We start from the raw sequence: 24,547 nt of genomic DNA, 5'->3' as shown, positions 1-24,547 counted from the left end.
TCCCAAAGATAAAAAACAAAACAAAAACAGGGTGGAATTTGTTCCTGCTTTAAATCTCCTCCTGATATCGAGGTCATTTGTTTGTTCTCCTACTCCAAGAGGATTCTGAATACAATGGTTGCAAATTTATTAAAGTGAAAAGCTGAACATATCTTTATCAGTAAGTTACAGGAAGCAACTGATATACTGGCATTGACACTGAAGCCATTTTCAGACATGAACTTCTGCTGAATTTGCACATATGAAGAACGCAGCAGGAGATTCTCCAGGTCAAACATCTTCACAACAACAGGAAAATGTCGGCAGCTTTCAGGCGAGTGGTGGTGTCTGGGTAGAGCACGCAGGAGGCATGACGTATAAGTTCATCACATGACATAGAAGTTCATCACATGACGTATAAGTTCATCACATGACGTATAAGTTCATCACAGAAATCATGTGTTTCTGTTTGCAGCACATCAACACCAGCGACGGCCCTTATCACCCTGAAGTGCCCTGATCACCTCTCAAATCTTGTCTTTCAAAGTTGACATCTTAGTAGCACAAAAACTTCTGGAACATTATCAACACGTCCACTTGCTTGCTGTGAATTCGAATCTGTAATATCGATTTTCTGTTTTGTTTTTCCCAGGAAGCAACAAATGGTCATTACATTTGACTGCCACTTGCCATTAATCAGTGCCCCCCGTGCAATAATCCTCACGTAGCTCTTGGATATTTGTTCAAATTCCAGCTCTGTTGAACAGCATGAACCGACAATGCTTTCTGCTTGTGGTGTCTCACCTGAAATTACATATTTACACTTTGATACACAACATGGGTCAAAAGTGACCTGGCTCAGTTTTTATTTTCTATATTTTTGCCGTTAATGAATTTCATCATCCAGTATTTCAGGTATTCCCCAATTAACTTATTTTTGATCATCACAAATCCTTGTTTTAATTTTTCCTTTCTTACTTTTTGAATAAAAAACATTTTTGTATCACTACCCTTCTAATGCACAACATGGATCAAAAATGACAATTATTTTTACCTTTATAAACAAACGTAAATTTTGTATTTCTACATCACTTTTACACAAATGGGTCAAAATGACCCATACAGTATGTATTCACTACGAAACACCTACCATTAATTTCACACAGCTGCTTTTGCACGTCTGATGCATGTAAGTCTGATTTTACAATCCATTACTAGTGAGAAAGGGAAATATGTACAATACTAACTAGCTGTTAGCTAGCTAGCTTCTTTTCTGGCTAGCTAACCATAACTAGATCAACAAAATAAAACTTGAAATATAAGATATACTTAATAGACTGATTGATATGCATTTGAAAATATGCTTTTGATTTTCTTTATCCAGAGTGTTAGTATGGCTGGTTGCAATCATTTCAGACATACGGTTGACATGGTCATAAAGATGCCGCATGAAGAGCAGGATGAGGAAGATGAGGAGGCAATTCTTGGTCTTGAGTCTAAGTCTGAAATCTCTGATGCTGATGACCTAGATATAGTCTAATATGTTCTACAGGATCAAGCTGGAGTTGTGGGTGGGTCTTATCTCTCCTTAATGAAGAAAGCTCATTTAATGACATAGAAGACTCATCTTCTGTCATCAATGGAGCCATCTCCTGAATGAAGAAGGAAGAATAAGCTATAAAAGAATATATCAAAGAAACACCCAGCCATGCATGAAATAACACATGAAATGAATACGAGTCATTTTTGAGCCAGGTTGTGCATTAGAAGGGTAAACGCATGGCTTGTGTATCAAAGGGTTAAAATTGAGATTTGCATTATTTTCACTTTCGGCTGCTGTCATCAATTCACAGATAATATGAAACTGTAAAAATGCTGCAACAGATAATTGTTCATCAGTTAATAACCATCAAAAATTGAATGCACATAAGGGTTTTTGTTATTGAGCTGTCAAAGGGGGAATCTGCAAAGGATTAGAGGGGAAAACAGCTTTTAATGAGTTTCTATTTTTGTGTGTGGCATTAAGGTGAACAGCACGGCCTGACCCGCTGCACCCTGGCTTTTATGTGACACAGATGCTCGGTAACAGATCCCTCTGCAATTCCATCATCAGTCAACTAAAAGACCATGATCCTTCACCTGTGTAACCTGAAACAGTTTGCAATCATTGTCAATTTCATATTAGCAAAACATTATCTAACTGGTTTTTATAATCCGATAAATGCTTATTTTTTGCGTTTTTATGCAGATTTAAAGACAAAACACGGAAAAACTCCTCATACAATAGTGTGTTATTAAAACCTGTGTAAAGACTCACACCTGCTTGTAGTGTTAACATGTGGTGAAGCACTGCAGTGTGTCTGTCAGGGCCCAGCGTGACCCACTTTCTCCACAGTCTGAACACCTGCACAACACCAGCACATCCCTGTGCACTGGTGCACTCTGGGAAAGCAGAAGTTGCAACAAAACCAAAGGAATGCATCCACAAATAAAGTAGAGAGCTACATGTTCATTTCCTCACATCGAGGAAAGGTGAAAATATTTTAGCTTTTTTGTATTTAAAAAAATATATTGTTATTTTTTCTCACTTTATTCACAGATTTTGTTATAATGGTGAAATAATATTGTTAGAGAATCTGCCTTCATAGCAAAATATTGCATCCAGCATCAATGTATTTTAACCCTCTTAAGAGTCATCTCATTATCAGTGCATTGGTCGCAGGGAGCAGTTACTTCACTCAACCATTTACATCTGTCAGAAATGCTAGCATTTTTAATTTCTAGAATTACAGTGTTTGATTTGAAGAACAATGGACAAGAAAGATGATAGCACCAGAGCTCTGCTCAGACTGAAGCTTTTTTTAGGAGCTGAGAGTGACCCAGACAGCACAAAACACAAGGGGAGAAACAGAAGGGAGGGACGGGGGAGAACGGGATAGGGAGGGAGAAATATAAATGAGACTGGAGTTAAGGAAAAGTACTGGGTGGATGTGGTGGTGCAGATGCAGAATGCATGAGCGCACGTGAGTGGGGGTGGGCGTGGGGGAGCAGAAAAGAAAAGGGGTGGTGGGGGCTGCAAAGCAGCAGGGAGACGATGTGAAGTTGGAGGCGACTGAAGGTGAAGAGCAGAGAGGAGCAGAAATGTGCTGTGCTGACGTCAGAGAGACACGAACCAGAGAAGAAACACGAAGAGGAGAGAGATAGAGGGGCCGTGACAGAGAGAAATGAACTGGTGATAGTGATGATGAGTTATCAAGAAAAATATAAAAAATCCACAGAGAAAAACCAAACTGCTAATAAGGAGAATTTTTTAATTCAAATTCAACAACAAACGCAGTCACTTGCGCATTTTCTCTTGTGTTTGATGTAGATTTCTGCTGAGTGTATTAGCGATGTTGACATCATGGCATCATGTTGATTGGATTCATTTAGATTGGGGGAATTATGATGAAGATTTGTGCAGACATTCATGGTCCCCGAAGGATGAACCCCAATGAGCTGGTCCCTTTCCTCACACCATGTGGTTGGCTTTTAGAGTTTTGACTTAAATGTCTTAACAACAGTTGGAACTGAAACAAGAAAATGTAATGTAATGATCTATTTGTGTGCCCCTCAGGATGAATTGTACTTGGAGCAGGTCGTCCACTGACTAGAAGGTCGGTGGTTTGATCCTCGGCTCCAGTTCACACGCCAAAGTGTTTTTGGGCGCTGTATGAATATGTGTGTGTGAATGGCTGAATGTGATCTGTACTGTGAAGTACTTTGAGTGGTCGACTGGAAAAGCAACTACAGTCCAGTTACCATTTATGTTGTTGATACCTTATGTTTAACATGTCTGATACTTATACCTGCTAAACATCAGCACATTATAATTGTCAGTGTCGGCCTATTAGTCTATGCTAGTATTACCATTAGCATTAGCTCAAAGCACCACTTTATATAAACAGCCAAACGGAGTCAACCTCTGTCTTGTTAATTTACATCTGTTTCCAACAAAGTTTAACCTAAAACCTGCAAATTATCAAAGTGGGGATGAAGCTGGAACAATAGGAGAAAATTGTCAAATCTAATTGTTCAAGTTAAATGTAAAGTAAACTGGTGTGAGTAAGAGAGCTGAGGCTGAGGGTGAATGAAGGCAGAACAGAGGTGCAGCTCTTTAATCTCAGATGGGACTGTTGGGTCCTTTGCTAACCAGAGAGGGCAGCAGCACTGCTGCTACAGTCCCACAGGCCTAATACCTCCAAATGTCATGTGTGTGTTACTGAGTGACACATCACTGTCCACTTAGCAGATTCCCTGCAGCGCCTGAGGTTGTGCTTTCTTAGTCAAGGGCAGTTTAGACTTCCCTCTGCAGCACGTTAGCCATGATCAGGCCTAAGTTACATGGTTCCTTTAAGCTGGCTTAATGAGAGTCTTTTTATCAGATGTGGAGAGAAAGAGAGAACTCTTTGTGAAAGCCATAGTCGGATGAGAAAACACCACAGATGATATCTTTAATCCAAAAAACGTCCCAAACCACGGAGGAAAACTGTAGATCTGAGTAGATAGAGGAGATGCAGAGGAGAAAACACGTATCAGTGTAGTGCAACTACTTAAATGGCTTAAGTTTTGGTTCGAGAAAAACATAATTTCCCTTTGTCTCTTATCCGCAACAGAAACTTCAGATGCTACACTTAAGAAAAGCCAGTAGGTCACTTATTTCTCTGGTATTTTGTTGTTTTTTCCGATAAAGCAATGTATGGAGGGAGCGGTGCAGAAAGGAGAGTGATGCAGAGTCGAGACAGAGGCTGTCATATGATCCGGGGGTTGCTGTGGTAACTGCTGCCGGTCAGCTCGAGGAAGATGCGTCAGAATCGTCATGGCGCGAGGACCTGCAGCCATGGGACCAGCTGTTTAGGAAACAGATCCGACCCTGAGTTCGTCTTGGAGGCTTTAGTTCAACCTGAAACAGCCTGAGCAGCATGTCATCGTCATATCCAGGGAATGTGAGACACGAACGGTGATTCAAGTGTTCTGAACAGCACGATCTGCTGTTTTGAGTCTGTATTAATGCTTTCTTAACAGGATTTTGTCCTCACATAGACTTTAAATCTAATTCCACATGTTTCAACTCTGTACTGACACGTGTGTTTGATGACGATGAGGAGAAAAACGCTCCTGAAATAAATCCATAGGGTCAAGATGAAAAATTACCTGGTGATAATATCTTCCTCCACAGTCTTGGTGGTATTAAAGAATAGTCTGGTGTGATTTATGTTCCCCTGGGTGACTGTGTCTGCTGCAGTCGCGTGTCCGATGTCTCAATGGAGAAATGAGCACACAGAGCAAGTGCAATGATTCACAATGTGATCTGGAAGATAAGGCTGTTGGTCAGGAATTATTAAATGGTTTGTATTTATACAGTGCTTTTTCTAGTCTTGATGACCACTCAATGTGCTTTAAAGTACAGTTTGCCATTCACCCATTCACACACATTCACACACATTCATACATGAGGGGCAATTCGGGATTCAGCATCTTGCCCAAGGACACTTCAGCATGCAGATGGGGAAGACTGGGGATCAAACTGCTGACCTTCTGGTTGGAGGACGACCGCTCTCCCCCTCAGCCACAGCCTCCCCGAGAGGCTGTCAGAGAGAAGTCGATGTTCACATACAAACTAAAAAAGAGAATCATACTTTGAGTATTCAATCATATGGTGGTTAATGACTTTGTCACCCATCACTTACACTGGAATCGTGTTAGGAAGAGATTTTCTTAATACCAATGTGGTCAGAAGTACGGTGGCCCTGAAGTGCACATCACAAAACCCGAAAACAAATCACAAAACAGCTCAGAAGAAAACACCTCAACAGATCAAAAACACGTGAACAACCAATCAGCGATGAACCTTGTCGACAGCAGGTACTTACCTTTTCCGTAAGAAGTTAATGACAGGGTTTTGTATGTTTTACTCATTTGCCGTTGTGTATCGTAATGTTTTTGTTTTGCTTTCCTCCTTGTTGCGTTTTGTTGTTTTCTTATTTGCTTTTGTGTTTTGTGTTTTCTTTTCTTATTTGTTATTGTGTTTTGTAATATGTTGTTGTGTTTTCCTCCTTGTTGTATTTAGTGATGTGTCGTGTATTATTATTTGCTGTTGTGTTTTGCACTTCAATAATGTATAATTTCACAATCATTTTGAGCATCTGGAAACTTTTGTAAACAGACAGACTTTAAAATATGAGTGCAGTGACGAACCGCTTCAAATTTTAATGAATTGAGCAGCGAATGACGAAAGCTGCGTCAGAGAGCCACTTCCTCAGGTAGGAGTGGATAACCTTGACAAATGCGCGCACAGTTTTTGCCCCGTTTCTCTCGGTTTTCTCGCAGCTTCCCTGCTTCTCCCTCAGAGGTGCACTAGTGTCAAACACCAGCGTGTGTGCGTGCGTGTGTGTGTGTGGCGGTGGTGACGATTTGTCGCTGTTAATAATGAGAAGCGGTCCGTGCGTCACGGTGCGCTCCGGACCCTCCACCCTGCGTGTCAGAGCTGGAGGCAGGGCAGCATGTGATGATGCTCCGTCCTCCAGTGTCCTGTGAGCGCCTCAGTCAGTGAAGCAGGAGCAGCCCGGCGGATGTTTTAACGACTCTCTCCACAGATTCCATGACGGATGCACTCAGATTAAACCCTGGATATTGTTCATCGCCATTAAAGACTCAAGGTGAGGACTGTTTTTCTTTTTGTCTCATCCCTCCACATGTGCAGGTCTTCCTCAGTGTTATCACGTGGGTTTGAAAAGGTGTAACCTTTTTTATTTCTGCATAAGTTGTTAAAAAAAAGTTTGAATAGCCCAGTTTGTCGTCAATGCATGCTTTTGAAGTTGTGTGTAAAATTTGTGCTCAGAGGTCAGGAAATATTCCGATGTGACCTTGATTGTGTGATAAAAAAAAGACGCAGCATCTCTCGCTGTGAGCAGTTAAATCATAGATGGAAGAACACTGGATCAACAGCATCAGCACCAGAAGTGTCACCGTGGTGTTCCCAATGTGTGATGCTACTGAGAAAATTTCACAACCTGCAACTGCTCCGTTCAACTGGACTTAAAAGATGCTTTCACAACAAAAAGAACCTTTCAAGTTGATGTTTTCATGCTTTTATAGTTAATTGATATCCTAAATTCTGGGGGGAAATTTGCATTGACAGTTATATCAGGTCAGAATATTTTATTATTGACCACACAAACAGGTTATTCTTCGGTAGAGCATGGAAACGCTCATGTCAACATGAAAAATAACAAAGACGTAGACAGTGGTGACACTACAACATGATACCAGACAATATTACTTACACGGTGACATAACAGTGCATGTACACCAGGACTGTTGCAGAGGGTTCAGGGGCCTTATGGCAGTGGGGGGGGGGAACCTTTGCAGGAATTCGCTCTTTCTTTCAATACTTTGTGATTTCCATTGTAAAACCGCTGATGAGCCACAGACGGTGGCTCAGACCGGTAAGAACATGGGTCAGCGACCGATTAATGACCAAGTGTGGACAAGACTGATCAATGCAGCTGACACCTGCTCTTTTTACCCCAGTTTGTTTGGTGTTAAATAGTGTTACTGGAGGGCCTCACTATCATCTCGGCAAACACAACTCAAAGAAACGTTAATACACATTTGCCTTTTATCACTGCTGCCCACGTTTGCACCAGGGCACAACTTTTACCTGGATGTCCGTGATTGCATGTTGTGTCTGACGATGAAAACTGATGTGTAAGGTCGTGTGCTAATCTGAAATATCTCTTTCTGTATTTTGTAGCTTAAAGAAATGCTTGTGTAGTCGTATTGTCAGTCATTTACCAATGTTGCACATTTCTGGGTGTGAAAGCTCACATATCCACATGAAGAAGAACATTGTAATTGAAGTGACAAGTGATGCAGTAGAAACCACTCAATGTCTTATATTTGTGTGTACAGCAAATTAATCCACAAGGCAGCCTCCACTGTTGATGTGACCTTTGTTCAGAATGAAGATGAGACGGTCATTTGTGTGGTTTTACTGGAGGTGATGCACAGTATAGTGAAACCCTAACTCTGTATATATATGTGTATTATCCCTTAGGCTGATGGATGCAAGATCCCTGAATAATCCTGAAATACACAGAGGTCAGGCAGATATTGCTATATGTATATGATATGTATATCAGAAGAAAATACTGTAGCGTTAGATCAAATAAATGTTATATGTAGATCTAGAGGCATTTCCCTTCCATAGTAAAACAGGCCTCTGCCGTGCTGTGAAATGTGCTCAACTGTGTGTTGGCTTTTTTTCCAGCAGGATTACTGGTTGGGTGAGCGGATGTTGTTGGTTTTTTTCTTGTCTAGGAGTTGGCTGATTGATATTACGTGTCTCGTGTACTGCAGTTTGGGATTGAATGACAAGACAGAAAGAAAAAAAAGCAGAGTTGCCGGGGCTTTACAGTTAATGCACACAGGATTATGACGATTTGTGAATGGCCGTGCACGGATTATTGCATCACAAGCTCATCTTGACATGCACAGAGGAGGGAATCTGTTGTGGGATGAAAAACGAATAAACAAGGAAAGCGAATGTGCATCCTGAGCAAGAAGAATGGTATTTTCTGTTTGTGTTATAGCTTTATTGTAATAGGAGCCCAGAGTTTATGGTTCTTGGGGAGAATCTGCTGAGTTTGTTTTAGGCTGATGCGAGCAGCTGGTGTTGTGACGATGAATGCATCACATTCAAGGTGCAGCATCTTCATCCAGCGCCTCTTGTCTGCTGTTACCTTCGGTTTTCACAAGGCCCTGGTGATCTTTGACCTTTGGTTTTTTCTCTTCCTCACCGAGAACAGTGTGTTCAAATAAACTACAAGCTTTGCACTTCTGCATTCCAGTGCATGGCAGTTTTTTTGTAATGGAGAAAGCTTTCGCTCAATAAGTAATGAGCCTACACAGTGGCTCGTGATGTGGATCAGGAGAACGCGCCATGGCACTTCATCCAAAGCATCATGTTCACTTCCTCCATTACGTTTGGGTTGAACCAACCTCTCTGTGAGAGAGGGGTGAGGATGGATGCTGCTGTGAGGCTTCAGGGGATTAGAGGATTTACAGGGGAAAAGCTTCACTGAAGTTAAGCTTTGCAGAACAGGGAAATTAAATAGAACAATTTGCAGGATTGGGAATTTTTTTGGAACCGGAAACATCATGTGGTTCTTTTGAGTGTTTGAGATGTTTTGTGTGTGTGTGAGAGAGAAAGAGTGTTTGTGTGTGTGTGTGTGTGTGTGTGTGTGTGTGTGTGTGTGTGTGTGTGTGTGTGTGTGTGTGTGTGTGTGTGTGTGTGTGGTTGTGTAAGTGTGTGTGAGAGGGGTGAAAAAAACAGTTGCGGTATTTTTGGATTAATGTATGTATGTGCTGGTTTTTGGGAGTATGTGAATGTGTGTGTGTGTGTGTGTGTGTGTGTGTGTGTGTGTGTGTGTGTGTGTGTGTGTGTGTGTGTGTGTGTGTGTGTGTGTGTGTGTGTGTGTCCCTGCTGAGGTTTTTTGTTGAAAGATCCAGGTTAACTGAGCTGATAAATGGTCTCCTGTCCTCACTCTGACGTCCCTCATGGTTCTGCAGGGACATATGTATTAGCATGCAGTGTCATTATGAGCCTAACCGAGCATTAAATGGCCGAATAATTGTGTCAGCGATTGCGAGAATAGTTATTTAAAGATCAGAGCTGAGAAAACGAAGCTTAAAATGACATCAAATGAGCCTTGTCAAGGAGACGTACCTTAGTTTTTTTTATTATTCCTAAAGAAGTATATTTATGGATTTTTTTGGTCTAATAATGGAGAATTATAACACCTTTAATTTGGAGGAAGTCCTTGAAATAAAATGTACTATCCTACCTTTCTGTTTTTCTGATGCAGGACTGAGGCCAACACCTGAAATCCAGCTGTCACTCCTAAGTCTCCTTCTTACAGCTCCATCCATCCATCTCTTCTCCACTCTTTGCATCTCTTCACTCTGTTCCCACCAGTCTCTTTCTTCCATCTCTCTTTCTCTCTCCACCCCCTGCCCCCTCCCGACCCTCAGCCTCCCTCATGCCTAAGAACAGCAAGGTGACCCAGCGCGAGCAGAGCAATGAGCACGTCACTGAGTCGGTGGCCGACCTGCTCGCACACGAGGAGCCGCTGGACTACAAGAGCAGCTCCCTGAAAGTCGGAGGGGCAGCTGGGAAGAAGCCCCCACAGATAGAGGTGCCCGAGAACGATGGGCGCCCCGCCTGGAACAGCAAGCTCCAGTACATCTTGGCCCAGGTGGGCTTCTCTGTGGGACTGGGCAACGTGTGGCGCTTCCCTTACCTGTGCCAAAAGAATGGAGGAGGTGAGTTGGAGGCAAATCTCACTGTAAATCTCACTGTGAGCTGCATATGCTCATGTAAATGGAACTGTATGTCTGTTTTTATGAAAAAGTTAAAAGAATAAAGTGCCATTTATTTAGCCTTGTACCTCTACAACATTGTTGAAGACAGTTTAACAACAACAAAAACTATCAGAGGTGATCTAGAAGAACCAGAGATACAGTCCGTTTTACTGTCGCTCAATCACGTTGTTACAGCCTGGTACCTACTGTACATTACCCACAATACAAACTGAGCGCTATCACTTCAGTCAGAGATTAGAATGTATGTGTACTATGCTACTTGCAGTTAATGCAGCCACTAGACACAAGCAGAGATGAGCATCTGGCTTCAGAGGTTTCCCAAACGCATCTCTTTTTAACTTATTCTTTGGACTTTTACCCAAGTGACATTAGTTGAGGTCATTGGTCAGTTTGTATCTATACCCAAAATAGGCTTTATACAAGTTAGAGCTGGACGATACAATGATTACAATAATAATATTAATATATATACAATATGTTAATAATATAATTTATAAGATAACAGTAGTTTTAAGGATAATACATAACAGTCTTCCTACCACTAAAGTCTGCAGCCTGAACAATACATATATTTATATTAAAATATTATCAATTATTAAGTCAGTGGAATTATATTGTTATAGTATGATAAAAGCTGTGTAATTGTTTCTTTTATCCATGCATCCATTCAACATCCATTATCTATACAGCTTATCCTTTTGAGGGGCGTGGTGGGGTGGGAGCCAATCCCAGCTGACAGTGGGCGAGAGGTGGGGCACTATCGGGACATGTCACCAGTGTAGTTACTTTTATCCACATTTATTATTCAAAACAAATAATAATTGCAAAATAAAAATAAGTGACGTAAGTTCCTTTTTCACAAGTTAATATGGTGATTCTGCTTATTTTTATTGACTTTGAACGTGCTGCTCCTAGTTAACATGAGTGATTTGAAATTTCTCACAGAATCAGTCAGAGTGATTTGCACGTAAAATGAAGTCAGCTTCTTGTTTCTCTTCTTTCTGTTGAACTTAAGCGTCTGATTGACCCCGAACCATCACAAACATTGCATTTCCACTCGGCACAGAACTAACAGTAAAGCGCTGCAGTGTAGAAATGAATCCAATAATAGCTTCACCATTGATTATTACTGGCGGCAGGGCCAGGCCCAGCTGAACTGATACTCTAATGAACAGAGAAGAAGAGCTCGATACAAAAGTGAGTGTAACTGTACGCAGATGGGGGTTTTATTTTGGTTTGAGATGCATGTAATCTGAGGCGTACACGGTGTAAGCCATGTGTTCACAGTTGCTGAAGAACATCATGTCACGACGGACGTGATGATGCCTCCGTCAGTCTGATTGTTTTCAGCTTTACGGTCCATGTCTGACTTATGTGCAGGATTTACTGTCTGCGGGGAGGCGCTGGTGACAGTAGAATCACTCTCGGACCGGTCAGGTTGTGCTGCCTGGCGAGCGGCCATTTGTCACTGTGTAATTTGCTGTCTGGCAGCCAATTACAGACACATTAAAAGGTCTGTGCGATTAGGAGTTATCGCTGTGTGGGCTCCTCTCTGCTTGCCTTCATCACCTTCCCTCATCGTGCCTTTCTCTTTTCTGTTTTATCACCCTCCATCATTTCTCCCCCGTTTCATCTCTATGCCAGAGACTCTGTTCTACATCGTTTTTATCACAGGCTCTAATGTTAAAATCCTATGATGAAGTGGATTTGTGAGTGAGTGAGTTGTTTGTCATCCGAGGCCTAAAACTCTCTGCCTCATTACTCCTCCCACTATGGGATGTGTGTGCCACTGAATGTAATTCCTACTTCTGATGTATTAATAGTAGTAGTGCATGTTTGCCCGCTATAAGTCTTTATATCCCGGATGATGACTCACCCTTTACAGATGAAATGGATTAAGCTGCATAGAGAAGCCTTTGGATTTCCATCAAAATTAGAAATGTAATTTAAAGAATATTCATCAGTTTAGTTTGGATATTTACATCATTTTGGAGCTGGGTGGTGGTGTGAGCTAGATGGCTAAATAGATTCTGACTCACTGAATCACTTTATCACGTTTTTCAGGTTAGATTCATCTAAAACTGTTTAATCACTGCACTTGTTCTGCGGGTATTAATACACAAATTAACAAGGAACCTAAACTCATCACATTTAGCAACAAAATATTTTGCATGTTGTAGGAAACTTTGGTTTGTTGGTTGGTTGGTTAGTTGGTTGGAAAATGAAAAATGATGAGTAGTGTCGTGTTCTTTTGTCCCGAGGTATGAGAAGAGCCGGTCTCAGTTTGGTTCAACAAGTATTTATTTAGAAGCAATGAAAAGGTACAGCATAGCTATGGGCACTCAATGCACAGCCTCGGCTATCTAGTAGCACGGGGTAGTCAAGAGTCGCGCCGAATGGACGGCGGGTGCAGTACTTATAATAGTAGGTAGAACTTCATTGGTCAATAACGAGGGGGAGTCGCCGTGGTTTAGACCTTGGCTCTCCCTTGCTGGTGCGCAGGCGTGGTCCCAGCCTCTTGGCACTGGAATCCGAGAATGATGAGGAGCCGCTCCCAGTTTTGCCCCTCCTCTGACAGTTGCTGGGCAAATCTTCACATTCTGACAGTGTTTGGGTTTGTGTTTTACAAACAAACCTTGACTCGGCTTACGCCTTGTGAGTCTTCAGTAGTTTTGCAGATACACATGTGCTTATACGGTGTTGTTGTTCATTGGAGTGAGGAACATTGTGTTCCTGCTTTAACGGCTGTATGTTCTGTGTGTGTAAGCATACACATTTTCCAGACAAGACAACGCCTTTCCTATCTGCCCTTCAAAACCTGGGGCAGCTGCTTGAATTCTTTCTAAGGCATAGGTCACAGTTTTTTATAAGCACAGTGCATTCATGTATGTGTGATGTTGAATAAGCTAAGGGAGTTAGGCTGTAATATATAAAAGGTATAGGTATAAGAACAAGTTTAAGTACAGTGTATTGTATGCCACGGATTACAGTGAGTGTACTATGGCAAGCTCAGTTATAAATCCTAATGTTTTCCAGGTGCCTACCTGGTTCCCTACTTCATCCTCCTCCTCCTCATCGGCATCCCGCTCTTCTTCTTGGAGCTGGCGGTGGGTCAGAAGATACGCCGTGGGAGCATCGGTGTGTGGAACTACGTCTGTCCCAGTCTGGGCGGAATAGGGATGTCAAGTCTGATGGTAAAGGAGCAAACATTGATTTTTATGAAATTGTTTAATCCATCATCACTGTAACTGTGGCCTGAAGACTGCAATATACAGCACTGTAGTAGAAAAGCAATTTGACAGCAGTGTGGTAGAAAGATAAAGTATATAATTATCTATCTATCTATCTATCTATCTATCTTCTATCTATCTATCTATCTATCTATCTATCTATCTATCTATCTATCCATCTATCCATCTATCTATCTATCTATCTATCTATCTATCTATCTATCTATCTATCTATCTATCTATCTATCTATCTATCTATCTATCTATCCATCTATCCATCTATCCATCTATCTATCTATCTATCTATCTATCTTTCATCTATCTATCTATCTATCTATCTATCTATCTATCCATCTATCTATCTATCTATCTATCTATCTATCTATCTATCTATCTATCTATCTATCTATCTATCTATCTATCTATCTATCTATCTATCTATCTATCTATTTATATATCTATGTATATCTGTCTATCTATCTATCCATCCATCCATCCATCCATCTTATATCTTATATATGTATATATACATATATATATATATATATATATATATATATATATGTAGGTTACTGTATATTTAGTATTGTATGTAGAAGCTAAACAATCCATTTTTTACGGTAAAAGACAGGATCAAGTTAAAACTCGAGTCATAACAACCGTCACACATCCTCTTGGGGCGTATGGCAGGTATTGGCGTGTCGGGGAGTGAAAGGTAGCCTTTCTTCGGAGTTGTGCGACTTGCACAGAAGTAGCTATAAATATCTCATGGAATATCAGTGTTGAAAAGAGAGCACTTTAATTATTCATGCTTCCCTCAACCATATTTAGCTCCTGAATGTCCTGGCTGGCAGGACTGCTCAGAAGACTGACGGCAACAAGACGTGCAGAAAGCCTGCCGCCTTATTAGCACACTTCTTTCACTTTGAGATGAAATGTTGGCAGAAAACCTGATATTATGCAATTTATGTTAATGTATGTTGGCTCTTAATGTCACATAACAGAGTGTAGGCTGCTAAATTACAATGGAAAAGGTAACAAGAAGACCATCAATCTATCTTTCTTATCTATTTTATCTATCTAGGTGTGTGGCTTTGTGGGTCTTTACTATAACGTGATCATTGGCTGGAGCATCTTCTACTTCTTCCAGTCCTTCCAGTATCCTCTGCCATGGAGCGAGTGTCCAATCAGAAAGAACGGGACACTTGCCAGTAAGTGACGTTAATTACTGAAGAATAGGCAAAGCAAGTTTATTTGTGTGGTACCTTTTAAATACAGATGCAGCATAGTTTAATGATTATGAGACAAAATAACTTCAATCCAAGCATGTAGGGTGTACTTTGTACAGCAAACTATTGTATATAAAAGTGGACGGGGCGTCTCCACTTCTTCTCACTATCCAGAAATGACGCTAAAATATCTGTGATACGAACGCCGCCATTTTGAGCATTTGAAGCCACAGTTTGCGGTGTAGCGAGGTCCTGTCGACACACGCACTCACATACATCACGAGTCTGTCTCAGCTGTCAATCATGAAGTTTCACCCCGTTTTTTACATAGTCAAATAACTAATTGAAACCAAATTTTGAAACATGAACACTTTAGTGTGATATGAACGACCTAAAACAACAGAAGCCGTCTTTGAGTGTGAAATTACTTGACGTGTACTTTGAGATTTAAGTTTGGTCCATGTTCCATCTGTTCACGGGGAGGAGGCACGATTCATGACGTATACTGCAGCCAACCACCACATGTCAATCGACCTCCCAACAGAGAGGTTATGTTTTCGACAAAGCTGATCATAGCTGCTGTCGTGTTCTTTTATCCCGAGATATGAGAAGAGTCGGTCTCGGTTTGGTTCAACAAGTATTTATTCAGAAGCAATGAAAAGGTACAGCATAGCTATGTGCACATAGCTATGGGCACTCAATACACAGCCTCGGCTTTCTAGTAGCGACAGGTGCAATATTTATAATAATAGGTAGAACTTCATTGGTCAATAACGAGGGGGAGTCACGTGGCTAGTGCACAGGCTGGTCCCAGCCTCTAGGCACTGGAATCCGCCAATGATGAGGAGCTGCTCCCAGTTTCGTCCCTCCTTTTACAGTAGCTGGGAAAATCTTCACATTCTGACAGTGTTTGGTTTGGTGTTTTAAAACAAGCCTTGAGTCGGCTGACAGCTTGTGAGTTTTCAGTATGGCATGCACATTTTCTAGACAAAACAACGCCTTTCCGATCTGTCCTTCAGACCCTAGTGGCAGCTGCTTGAATTCTTTCTAAGGGTATGTCACAGTTTTTTAAGAAAACAGTGCATTCATGTATGTGTGATGTTTGAATAAAGCTAATGGAGTTTAGGCTGTAATATAGCAAGTTAGGTATGAGAACAAGTTAAAGTACAGTGTATTGTATGCCACAGATGTACAGTATTCTCAAAACAGGCCTTATCAGACAGGTGCAAGACTGAACTGCGATGTGACGCACACACACACACACACAACAATCAACTTCAAGATTAAAACCAGCCAGCAACGGCTACTATCAGTCACTATGTGAAGGCCGCACATTTTCCCACATATTCAGCCCAAACTGCCCCTGCCCCCACCCCTGTCTAACATACTGCATTTGTTTAGAGTTCAGTTTCATTGCCATCTTCACAGACATACACTCAAAGAAAAACATAGATTTTAGTTTTAACACTGCTGGTGGAAAGAGAGGGAGCGATGATTCAGCCTCTGAGACTGGAGGACACTAATGTTGGAGGACAACAGCAGAATGTAAAACATTTCACAGGAAGGACAGAGGCTCTGTGCGTCTCATAGATGTATAACCAGTGTAACAGGGAAAGCATCGTGATTGAACGAGACACTAACTAATAAACAACGAATTATGCGAAGGACATATTGAATTCAGAAGATTTAGTTTGTTGTACATCTAGAAAGAGGGTTTTCCTGCATGTGAAGCTGTAGCGTGTGTCCGTGCAGGTTGTGTCTTTGTGCATCTGCGTAGATAAATCTGCACCATCCTGCAGAAAAATGTTGAGAATCGCACTCAGCCACACACTATATATCATTTCCACAAGGTAACAGCAGAATATATTGTGTGTGCACCGAAAAAGATCTCAGGTGTTGTGAATTGTAGGTTCATTCTTTGCATAGCAAGCACACAGATGACCTTGTTTAGCTCACTTGCGTCTGACGGGTGTAAACCAGCCGAGAATTGAGATATTGACCCCGAGCAAACATTGTCGATCTCATTACTTTACTGCCCCTGTCATCTTCCTGCTGCATCTTCACACATCCACTTCTTTTCCCTTCGATACTCATTATCACCCGAACTAAACCTCTGTCTCTGTCTGACTGTAAAACTCACAGTTGTGGAGCCCGAGTGCGACAAAAGTTCGGCCACGACTTATTTCTGGTACCGACAAACCCTGAACACGACCAGCACGATTGCAGAGAGCGGCGGCCTCAACCTCAAAATGACCCTGTCTCTGTTTGTGGCCTGGATCATCGTCTGTCTCGCCGTCATTAAAGGAATCGCGTCCTCTGGGAAGGTAGTGGATTGATGGTATGATGAGAGAAAAATATGAAAGAACAGCACTGGTCTACTGTTCCTAAATCAGTTTTTTCTCTCATGGTTTACAGGTGATGTACTTCAGCTCTCTTTTCCCCTACGTGGTGCTCTTTTGTTTCCTGGTCAGGGGGTTAATGCTGAAGGGATCGGTGGATGGTATCGCTCACATGTTTACTCCCAAGGTTTGTTTTTCTCTATATGAATATTTAATAGTATATATTAAGTGTATATGTACCAATATATAATACACACAACACTTATACCTTGTATCTCACAGCTGGAGAAGATGTTGGAGCCCCAGGTTTGGAGGGAAGCAGCCACCCAGGTGTTTTTCGCCCTGGGTCTGGGCTTTGGAGGAGTGATAGCTTTCTCCAGTTACAATAAGATAGACAACAACTGTCATTTTGACGCCGTGCTCGTCTCGGTCATCAACTTCATGACCTCCATTCTAGCCACGCTGGTGGTGTTTGCTGTGCTGGGCTTCAAGGCGAACATCATGAACGAAAAGTGTATCGTAGAGTGAGTACAATGCCTGCAGAGGCAGGAATCAAAGGAAACATATCATGTTCATATTCAGGTTCTTAATTTGAATGTGGGTTATGACTTGATAATGTTTACATTCTCTAATGTTCAGAAAACACATCACTCTCCTCATTCTGTCCACTTCTACAGCTCCTCTTTTCAGTCTCGGTCTAAAAGCCCAGTCTGCTCTGATTGGTCAGCTGTCCTGCTCTGTTGTGATTGGTCAACTACTTCCAGCGGAGATCATGTTTAGCTCTTAAATATTTGCCTCCTCCCGGATTAAAGTGGATCTTCTTTGTGCACGTGACCAAATAACATTTCAACCAGACTGACACAAATCTACAGACATGCTAAATCCAACATCAGCTGTTTAGCAGATGTAATGCCTTCCTTGCTGACTGTCTATGCTAGTTATATTAGCATGCTATCATTTGGTAATTAGCAAAAGGTGCACATGAAGCTAAAGGGAAAGTTAGTTTGGTGAGTACTTAGTCATAAACCAAAGTATAGAGCTTTTTAACAGCAGCCATTTTGTCGTGACTTAAGCTAGTAGGTAAACGCAGGTGTTACTCATCACGTTAATTTAGACTGAACAGAACCTTCGTTAGCGTGATGAGAAACACCTGTGTTTACCAACTAAAAAACAAAATGGCTGCAGTGAAAAAAAAAACGATAGGACAAAACAGAAATAACGTCTGAACGTATTCGCCAATTTTTGCGATTCGTCCATTAGTTATTAAGACATTTTTGGACCATATTGACCAATCAAAGAACCAATCTTGATAGTAAAGCAAGAAATCGAAAGAATAATTTTATCAGCATGAAACCGGTAATACCGGTAACCCTGGGTCAAAACAAGAGGGAACTGGAGGAAGTATGTGATAGCTTAATGAATGATCTGAGAGGAATAAATATGTTTTACATAATAAAAACAGAGCCCTACATTATACTTTGGTTTTGAGTAAATAGCTCCTGAAATTTGCAGCTCCAGTGTAATTCCACCACTTTATATCACAACACTATCATTGGCTTTTTACATTTTTTACATTGCTCGTGTTTCAAGGAATTCTGAGAAGATCCTGGGGTACCTCAACTCAAACGTCCTGAGTCACGACCTCATCCCTCCACACATGAACTTCTCCCAACTCAGCACATCAGACTATGCTGAGATATACGGAGTCATCAAGACGGTCAAAGAGGACGGCTTCGCCCAGCTGGGTCTGGAGCCTTGTCTCCTTGAGGACGAGCTCAACAAGGTGAGTCTTAGAAAGTCTGTTTCTGCAGACATATCTATATCCATGTTCCATGATCATGACTCTTGACTCCTATGACCGTCTCTCTCCAGTCTGTCCAGGGCACCGGCCTGGCTTTCATCGCCTTCACAGAGGCCATGACTCATTTCCCAGCATCTCCCTTCTGGTCGGTCATGTTCTTCTTCATGCTAATTAACCTCGGCCTGGGCAGCATGATCGGCACCATGACTGGCATCACTACACCCGTTCTCGACGCCTACAAGGTCCAGAAGGAGCTTTTCACAGGTAAACATCCCCAACTCGTCCAGACAGACCACTATATATTTTAAGCTTAAACTCCTTATTTAGCACTTAAATAGGATTAAAGCACATTTGGGAATGTGATGCCTAAGGCTTTGTAAAATAGCTCTGAGCGTATCAACAGCAAAACAATAACAGAAACCAAATAAACACGTTTTCCAATGAATTACCAAATTGTTCTTCTTCTTCGTGTTTGTTTCAGTGTGTTGCTGCGTTGTCGCCTTCCTGTGTGGCCTGTTGTTCGTTCAGCGCTCAGGGAATTACTTTGTCACCATGTTCGATGATTATTCTGCTGGTCTGCCTCTCACTGTCGTTGTCATCCTGGAAAATGTGTCTGTCGCTTGGATCTACGGTACTAAAAGGTACATCTACCTGTGTGTGCATGTCTTTGGATCCTCAAACCTGAGTCATGAAGTTAAAGCATTCATCTGACAGGTGTTAAATAAGAATTATATGAAGGGATGTCGTATATTTAAGCAGCAGTGATGTTGAAGATGATGATGAAGGAATCTCCGCGGACACCGTTCTTGTTTGTATAATAAGGTTTATTACACAGAAGTTACAGGTCAGGACAGGTACCTAGGTATACCCGGAGACGTTCTCGGCCAATGAAGAAGTCTACCTCGCCGGTGCCGGACAAGCCTTCATATAGGGAAGTTGTTTCCGCCCAGGAAATAAGATAAAATGACGTCATACATAGGGGCCTCTAATTCAAAACATGCTTCCTACTTAAAGATGGAAACCCCTCTATCTACTTCCTACTTAAAGATGGAAATCCCTCTATCTAACATGTCAATGAGAGTTTCTCCAGGTCAAAGAGAACTTAACGAGTATCATATCGAATAATAATTAGATTCATCTGAGAGTCAGGAAACGAGGGGCCCCCTAACCATGAACATTTCATTAACGAGGGGCCCCCTAATCATGAACATGTCATTAAAAAACTATGTTAGCTGAATATACCACAGGGACATCACTGTAATATGTTTTTGTTCTTCTGTCTCAGGTTCATGCAGGACCTGGAGGACATGTTGGGATTCAGACCGTGCATTATCTACTTCTACCTGTGGAAATACGTCTCCCCGTTCTGCCTCATCGTTCTCATCTCAGCCACTGTCATAGAGATGGCCATCAGCCCACCAGGATACAACGCCTGGGTCGAAGAGCTGGTCAGTCAGTGTGTGTGTGTGTTTGTGTGTGTGTGTGTGTTGACAGCAGAAATGGAGGAGCAAGAATTCAGATTCTTTACTTAAGCAAAAGTAGCAGTAGCTCAATTTAAAAATATTGCATTACAAGTAAAGAGTCCTGCATTCAAAATGTATACAAGTAAAAGAACAGTAGAATAATCTAGTAGTATTTAACTATCAAAAATACTCAGTTTGCACCGTATTATATATTATTATATACTAATGCAGTAAGATCTGAACAGCTTTTCAATGTTGTAACTGGTTGAGAAAAACACTACTTTACTAATATTAGGAAGTTTAACCTATTACAATGCATCATACTTCTTTCAACCGTTCAAATGTTTTTCATGTAAATTATTTAATCTTAAGGAGCTAGTAACTAATAAATGTAGCGTCGTAAATAATCAAATATTAAAAAACCCACATATTGTACTTAATGGCTGCTGAAGTTGAGGAGTCAGTCGTCCACTAATCAAACATCTGACGAAGTGTCCTTGGGCAAGTTCCTGAACCGCAAATTGTGTGAGTGAAGTGTGATAGAGAAAAGGCTGCACATAAATGCTTTCTGTGAAAGGCAAGAAACAGCACTGTAAAGCGCTTTTAGTGGTCAGGTCAGCGGTTTGATTCTAGTCTTGCCCATTCCGCATGCCGAAGTGTCCTTGGGCAAGATACTGAACCCCAAATTGCCCCTTTTCTATAGAAAAAGTGCTGCATGGAGATGAACTGTGTGAATGTGTGTGTGAATGGGTGAATGGCAAAAACTGTACAGTAAAGTGCTTTAAATGGTCATCAAGACTTTAAAGCTCTATATAAATACAGACCATTTACCATTTCAGTTTCAGCTCTCTTTTCCATCTACAGAGCATTTTTGGGGAAATTAGTTTACAAGTTCCTCACTCTCACTTGACTCTCTTTTCATATTTGCAGGCTCATGAACGTTTCCAGAGTTACCCTCCCTGGGCACTTGCCATGTGCTTCGCTCTAATCGTAGTGGCCATGCTTCCTGTCCCCATTGTCTTCATCGCTCGTCACTTTAACCTGATGTCCGACGGCTCCAACAAGCTGTCAGTCTCCTACCGTAAAACCATGATGAAGGACATCTCTAACCTGGAGGAGCAGGATGAGGCCAGATCCATCCTCGGAGCCAAACCCGGTGAGGCACCGTCATCAGCCCCAGTACACAAAGCATACCTCACTCCTGGAGAGAACAAACCCCTGGACCCGAACTCCCTGTCTCCAAACAGCTGCTACGGTACAAGCTACCAAAACGCTGCCATCAGTCCCACCACGCCAACAACACCGACCACGCCTGTCACGCCTGTCACGCCAGTCACGCCAGTCATGCCAGAGTCTGACTCTTGATTGCCGTCCAAACATCCAGTCCTGTAGCACAGTTTACCTTTCAGCCATAACGTCTCCACCAGGGATCACTGCAGCTCCGAGAGTCCCCACCACCGCCCTGCTAACGCCACTAAACGTAGTCGCCTAATTGATCTGAGCACACATGTCCCAAAAACCAAAAATTTGCCCTGTTTCCCAGCATCTTGACATGTAGGCAGTGTGGAGATATATGTCAAAAGACAAAAATTCACTCTCAACAGTGACACACTGTATACACCTCTATTCTGTTTTGTGTTTGAAATCACATTATTTATGTGCTTGAGCAGAAGGTCTGTGATCTGCTTTTCTTTGCCTTAGTATAAGGACCCTCTGCAGACATAGCCCCCCTCACAGTATAATGCACACCCCTCTGGAGAGGATCTGGAAGAACGAATGTAGTGGAGCTGGTGTGGTGAACAGGTTTTTCACTGCAGCACAGTGGCACTGAGAGGCCGAAATGAATGTGCATATAAGGTTTAATGTTGTAGAGATACTGTTCATCAAAGCCATACAGCTTAACACAGATTACGTTATTTTCTATTACAGAATATGCAGTGATTTCACTTTGTCTCCATTGAGCTCTGTTCTGCTCTGAAATACAGAACACGTCACGTTGATTTGTCTCCACAGATCAAACTGCAGTTGCAAAATTGACCTCCTACTCTGTTTTGTTTGTAGTCATTAGTGTTCTTGTTCATTCTGTAAACAACAGTGTACAGTATATTATTATAATATAGGATAATATAGTTTTTATTTTCTGGAGGAGATCAAAGCCACCGTCTGTCTCATTGTGCATCACACACACACACACTAATATTAGTGTGTGTGTGTGTGTGTGTGTGTGTGTGTGTGTGTGTGTAGAGAATCGCTCATTTCAGTTTGTCTGCCAAAGAGTAAAAAGTACATAATAAAAAAACTTGAAGTTCCACTGACAGGAAGCACAGCTTTGTGTTGCGTCTTTGGTGCAGCTCTGACAAAATGACAATGCTACAAAAGCACAAAAAAGATTTTCCACAATTATAATGCACAAGCGAATTGACCTATTAATTTAAAATGTATGCACATGTAGAATTAAAATAATTAAATAGGTCAGACATAATGATGAAGCAATATATAGCACAAACTAGAATGCACAAACTATATTCTTTATGGAGCAAAAACAAAACAAACACGTTGAACAAAAATCTGCAATGGACTAAAAGATTTATGAAGTTAAGGGACAAATATTCAAATTAAATCAGTTGAATTAATATTATACTCTGATATTTTGATAGTATGAACTTCTCTCTGCCTTAGACTTCTCACATGTTCATGCACGTACACGGGCAAACAGTAAATACATGAATATAACACAAATGTGCATATTTTCTGTATATTTGTGAAATATTACTGGACGTGCAGCCCCAGGTTTCCTCTTTGATAAAGGACTTTGACTCCTGACAGTCTGAACTGGTTTAGACAGTCAAATGAAGCACATAGAAGACACATAAAAGAGCACTTTTATTTTTGTCAGATGTTCAAAGCCATGGTGTTAAAAAACGGACTGTGTTTATATTCCTGTATATTTCAAGTGTATGTAGTTGTAATGAATAACAAAGATTTATCTTTTACAAGTGACCAGTATATAAATAACTGTATATTTTCATCTTGTGTAGCCTAAAGCTTAATGAGGTTGCATATTTTAAGATTTATCTATTTTGTAGTTTGTGTATGTTTGATGTGAAAACACTGCGGGCGGTTGGAAGTGATGTGTGTGTGTGTGTGTGTGTGTGTGTGTGTGTGTGTGTGTGTGTGTGTGTGTGTGTGTGTGTGTGTGTGTGTTTGTGTGCAGCAGCTGGTTGTGTTAATGGGAGCTGTGTGTTCTGGTTGCACCTCATGTTCAGTGATGTCCGCTCACCTGTTTTCACTTTAGGTTTACTGGTCTACTTGTTTGTAGCCCCACTAGCAGTTAAGCACAAATTACTCTTAGTTCATGACACGATACCTGTGAAATAACAACATTCAATAACAAGGAACATTTCCACAGGAGCTCAGGTTTGTATATTTTTTAAATTGCATGGAAGTGTCTTCATTTAAATTCCTGTGAGAAACTTTATCCTCGACACACATATATATCCACATATATACAACATACAGATCAGAGTTTGACAAGCTGACAACATGACCTCTCTCCCTGCGCTGCCCTCAGGCCAAACCTTGTGTTGGTAGATGTAGCAGTGGTTAATCTGAAAATATTAAAAATCGTTTCATTTATTCATCCATTCAGAAACTTTGTGTGACACTAGTGTGGCTACAAACCTTAAGTCTTGTTTTGTTTCTCGTGCTGTTTTAGTTTGTGTGTCCCAGGTACTTCCTGTTGAGGGTGTATCACATAGATCTCTCTGTTGTTCAAGTCTGTAAATAATCTTGTGTAACCAAATAATTCCGAAGATGGATTTTATTCACGTGACATATATCAATGTCTTAAAAAGTAGGCTAACTGTTTTAGCATTAAATGTTACATGACGTAATAATGAATGTGATTGATTGATTTTTTCTTTTTGTCAGTAGGACTGCAATACAAATGTTTTGTTGTTGTCATGGCATTTGGCACATGTCAGGTACATTTAAGGTCGGTATAAAAGCAATATCAACAGAATAATTGAAGGAAAGGTTAACACCTGAGTTTCAGTTTAAAGCAATGATTAGGGATCATCCC

General features: G+C 41.3%; 1 protein-coding gene across 1 annotated transcript; it reads left to right on the top strand.

The window, feature by feature from the left end:
• The first annotated feature begins 6,371 nt into the window (after positions 1-6,371).
• On the top strand, positions 6,372-24,359 carry LOC118104689 (sodium-dependent neutral amino acid transporter SLC6A17). The gene is made up of 12 exons (XM_035151737.2): positions 6,372-6,677; positions 9,888-10,344; positions 13,441-13,598; positions 14,719-14,845; positions 17,006-17,187; positions 17,279-17,389; positions 17,485-17,726; positions 18,793-18,985; positions 19,075-19,267; positions 19,485-19,644; positions 20,289-20,451; positions 21,397-24,359. Exons 2-12 carry the CDS (start codon positions 10,062-10,064, stop codon positions 21,829-21,831), a joined length of 2,247 nt encoding a protein of 748 aa, XP_035007628.1. The 5' UTR covers positions 6,372-6,677; positions 9,888-10,061; the 3' UTR covers positions 21,832-24,359.
• Positions 24,360-24,547: the final 188 nt, after the last annotated feature.

Source organism: Hippoglossus stenolepis, chromosome 3, assembly GCF_022539355.2.
Source record: "Hippoglossus stenolepis isolate QCI-W04-F060 chromosome 3, HSTE1.2, whole genome shotgun sequence".
NCBI classification, from domain to species: Eukaryota; Metazoa; Chordata; class Actinopteri; order Pleuronectiformes; family Pleuronectidae; genus Hippoglossus; species Hippoglossus stenolepis.
The sequence above is the reverse complement of the archived record's forward strand: the minus strand, read 5'-3'. Positions and strand labels throughout refer to the sequence as shown.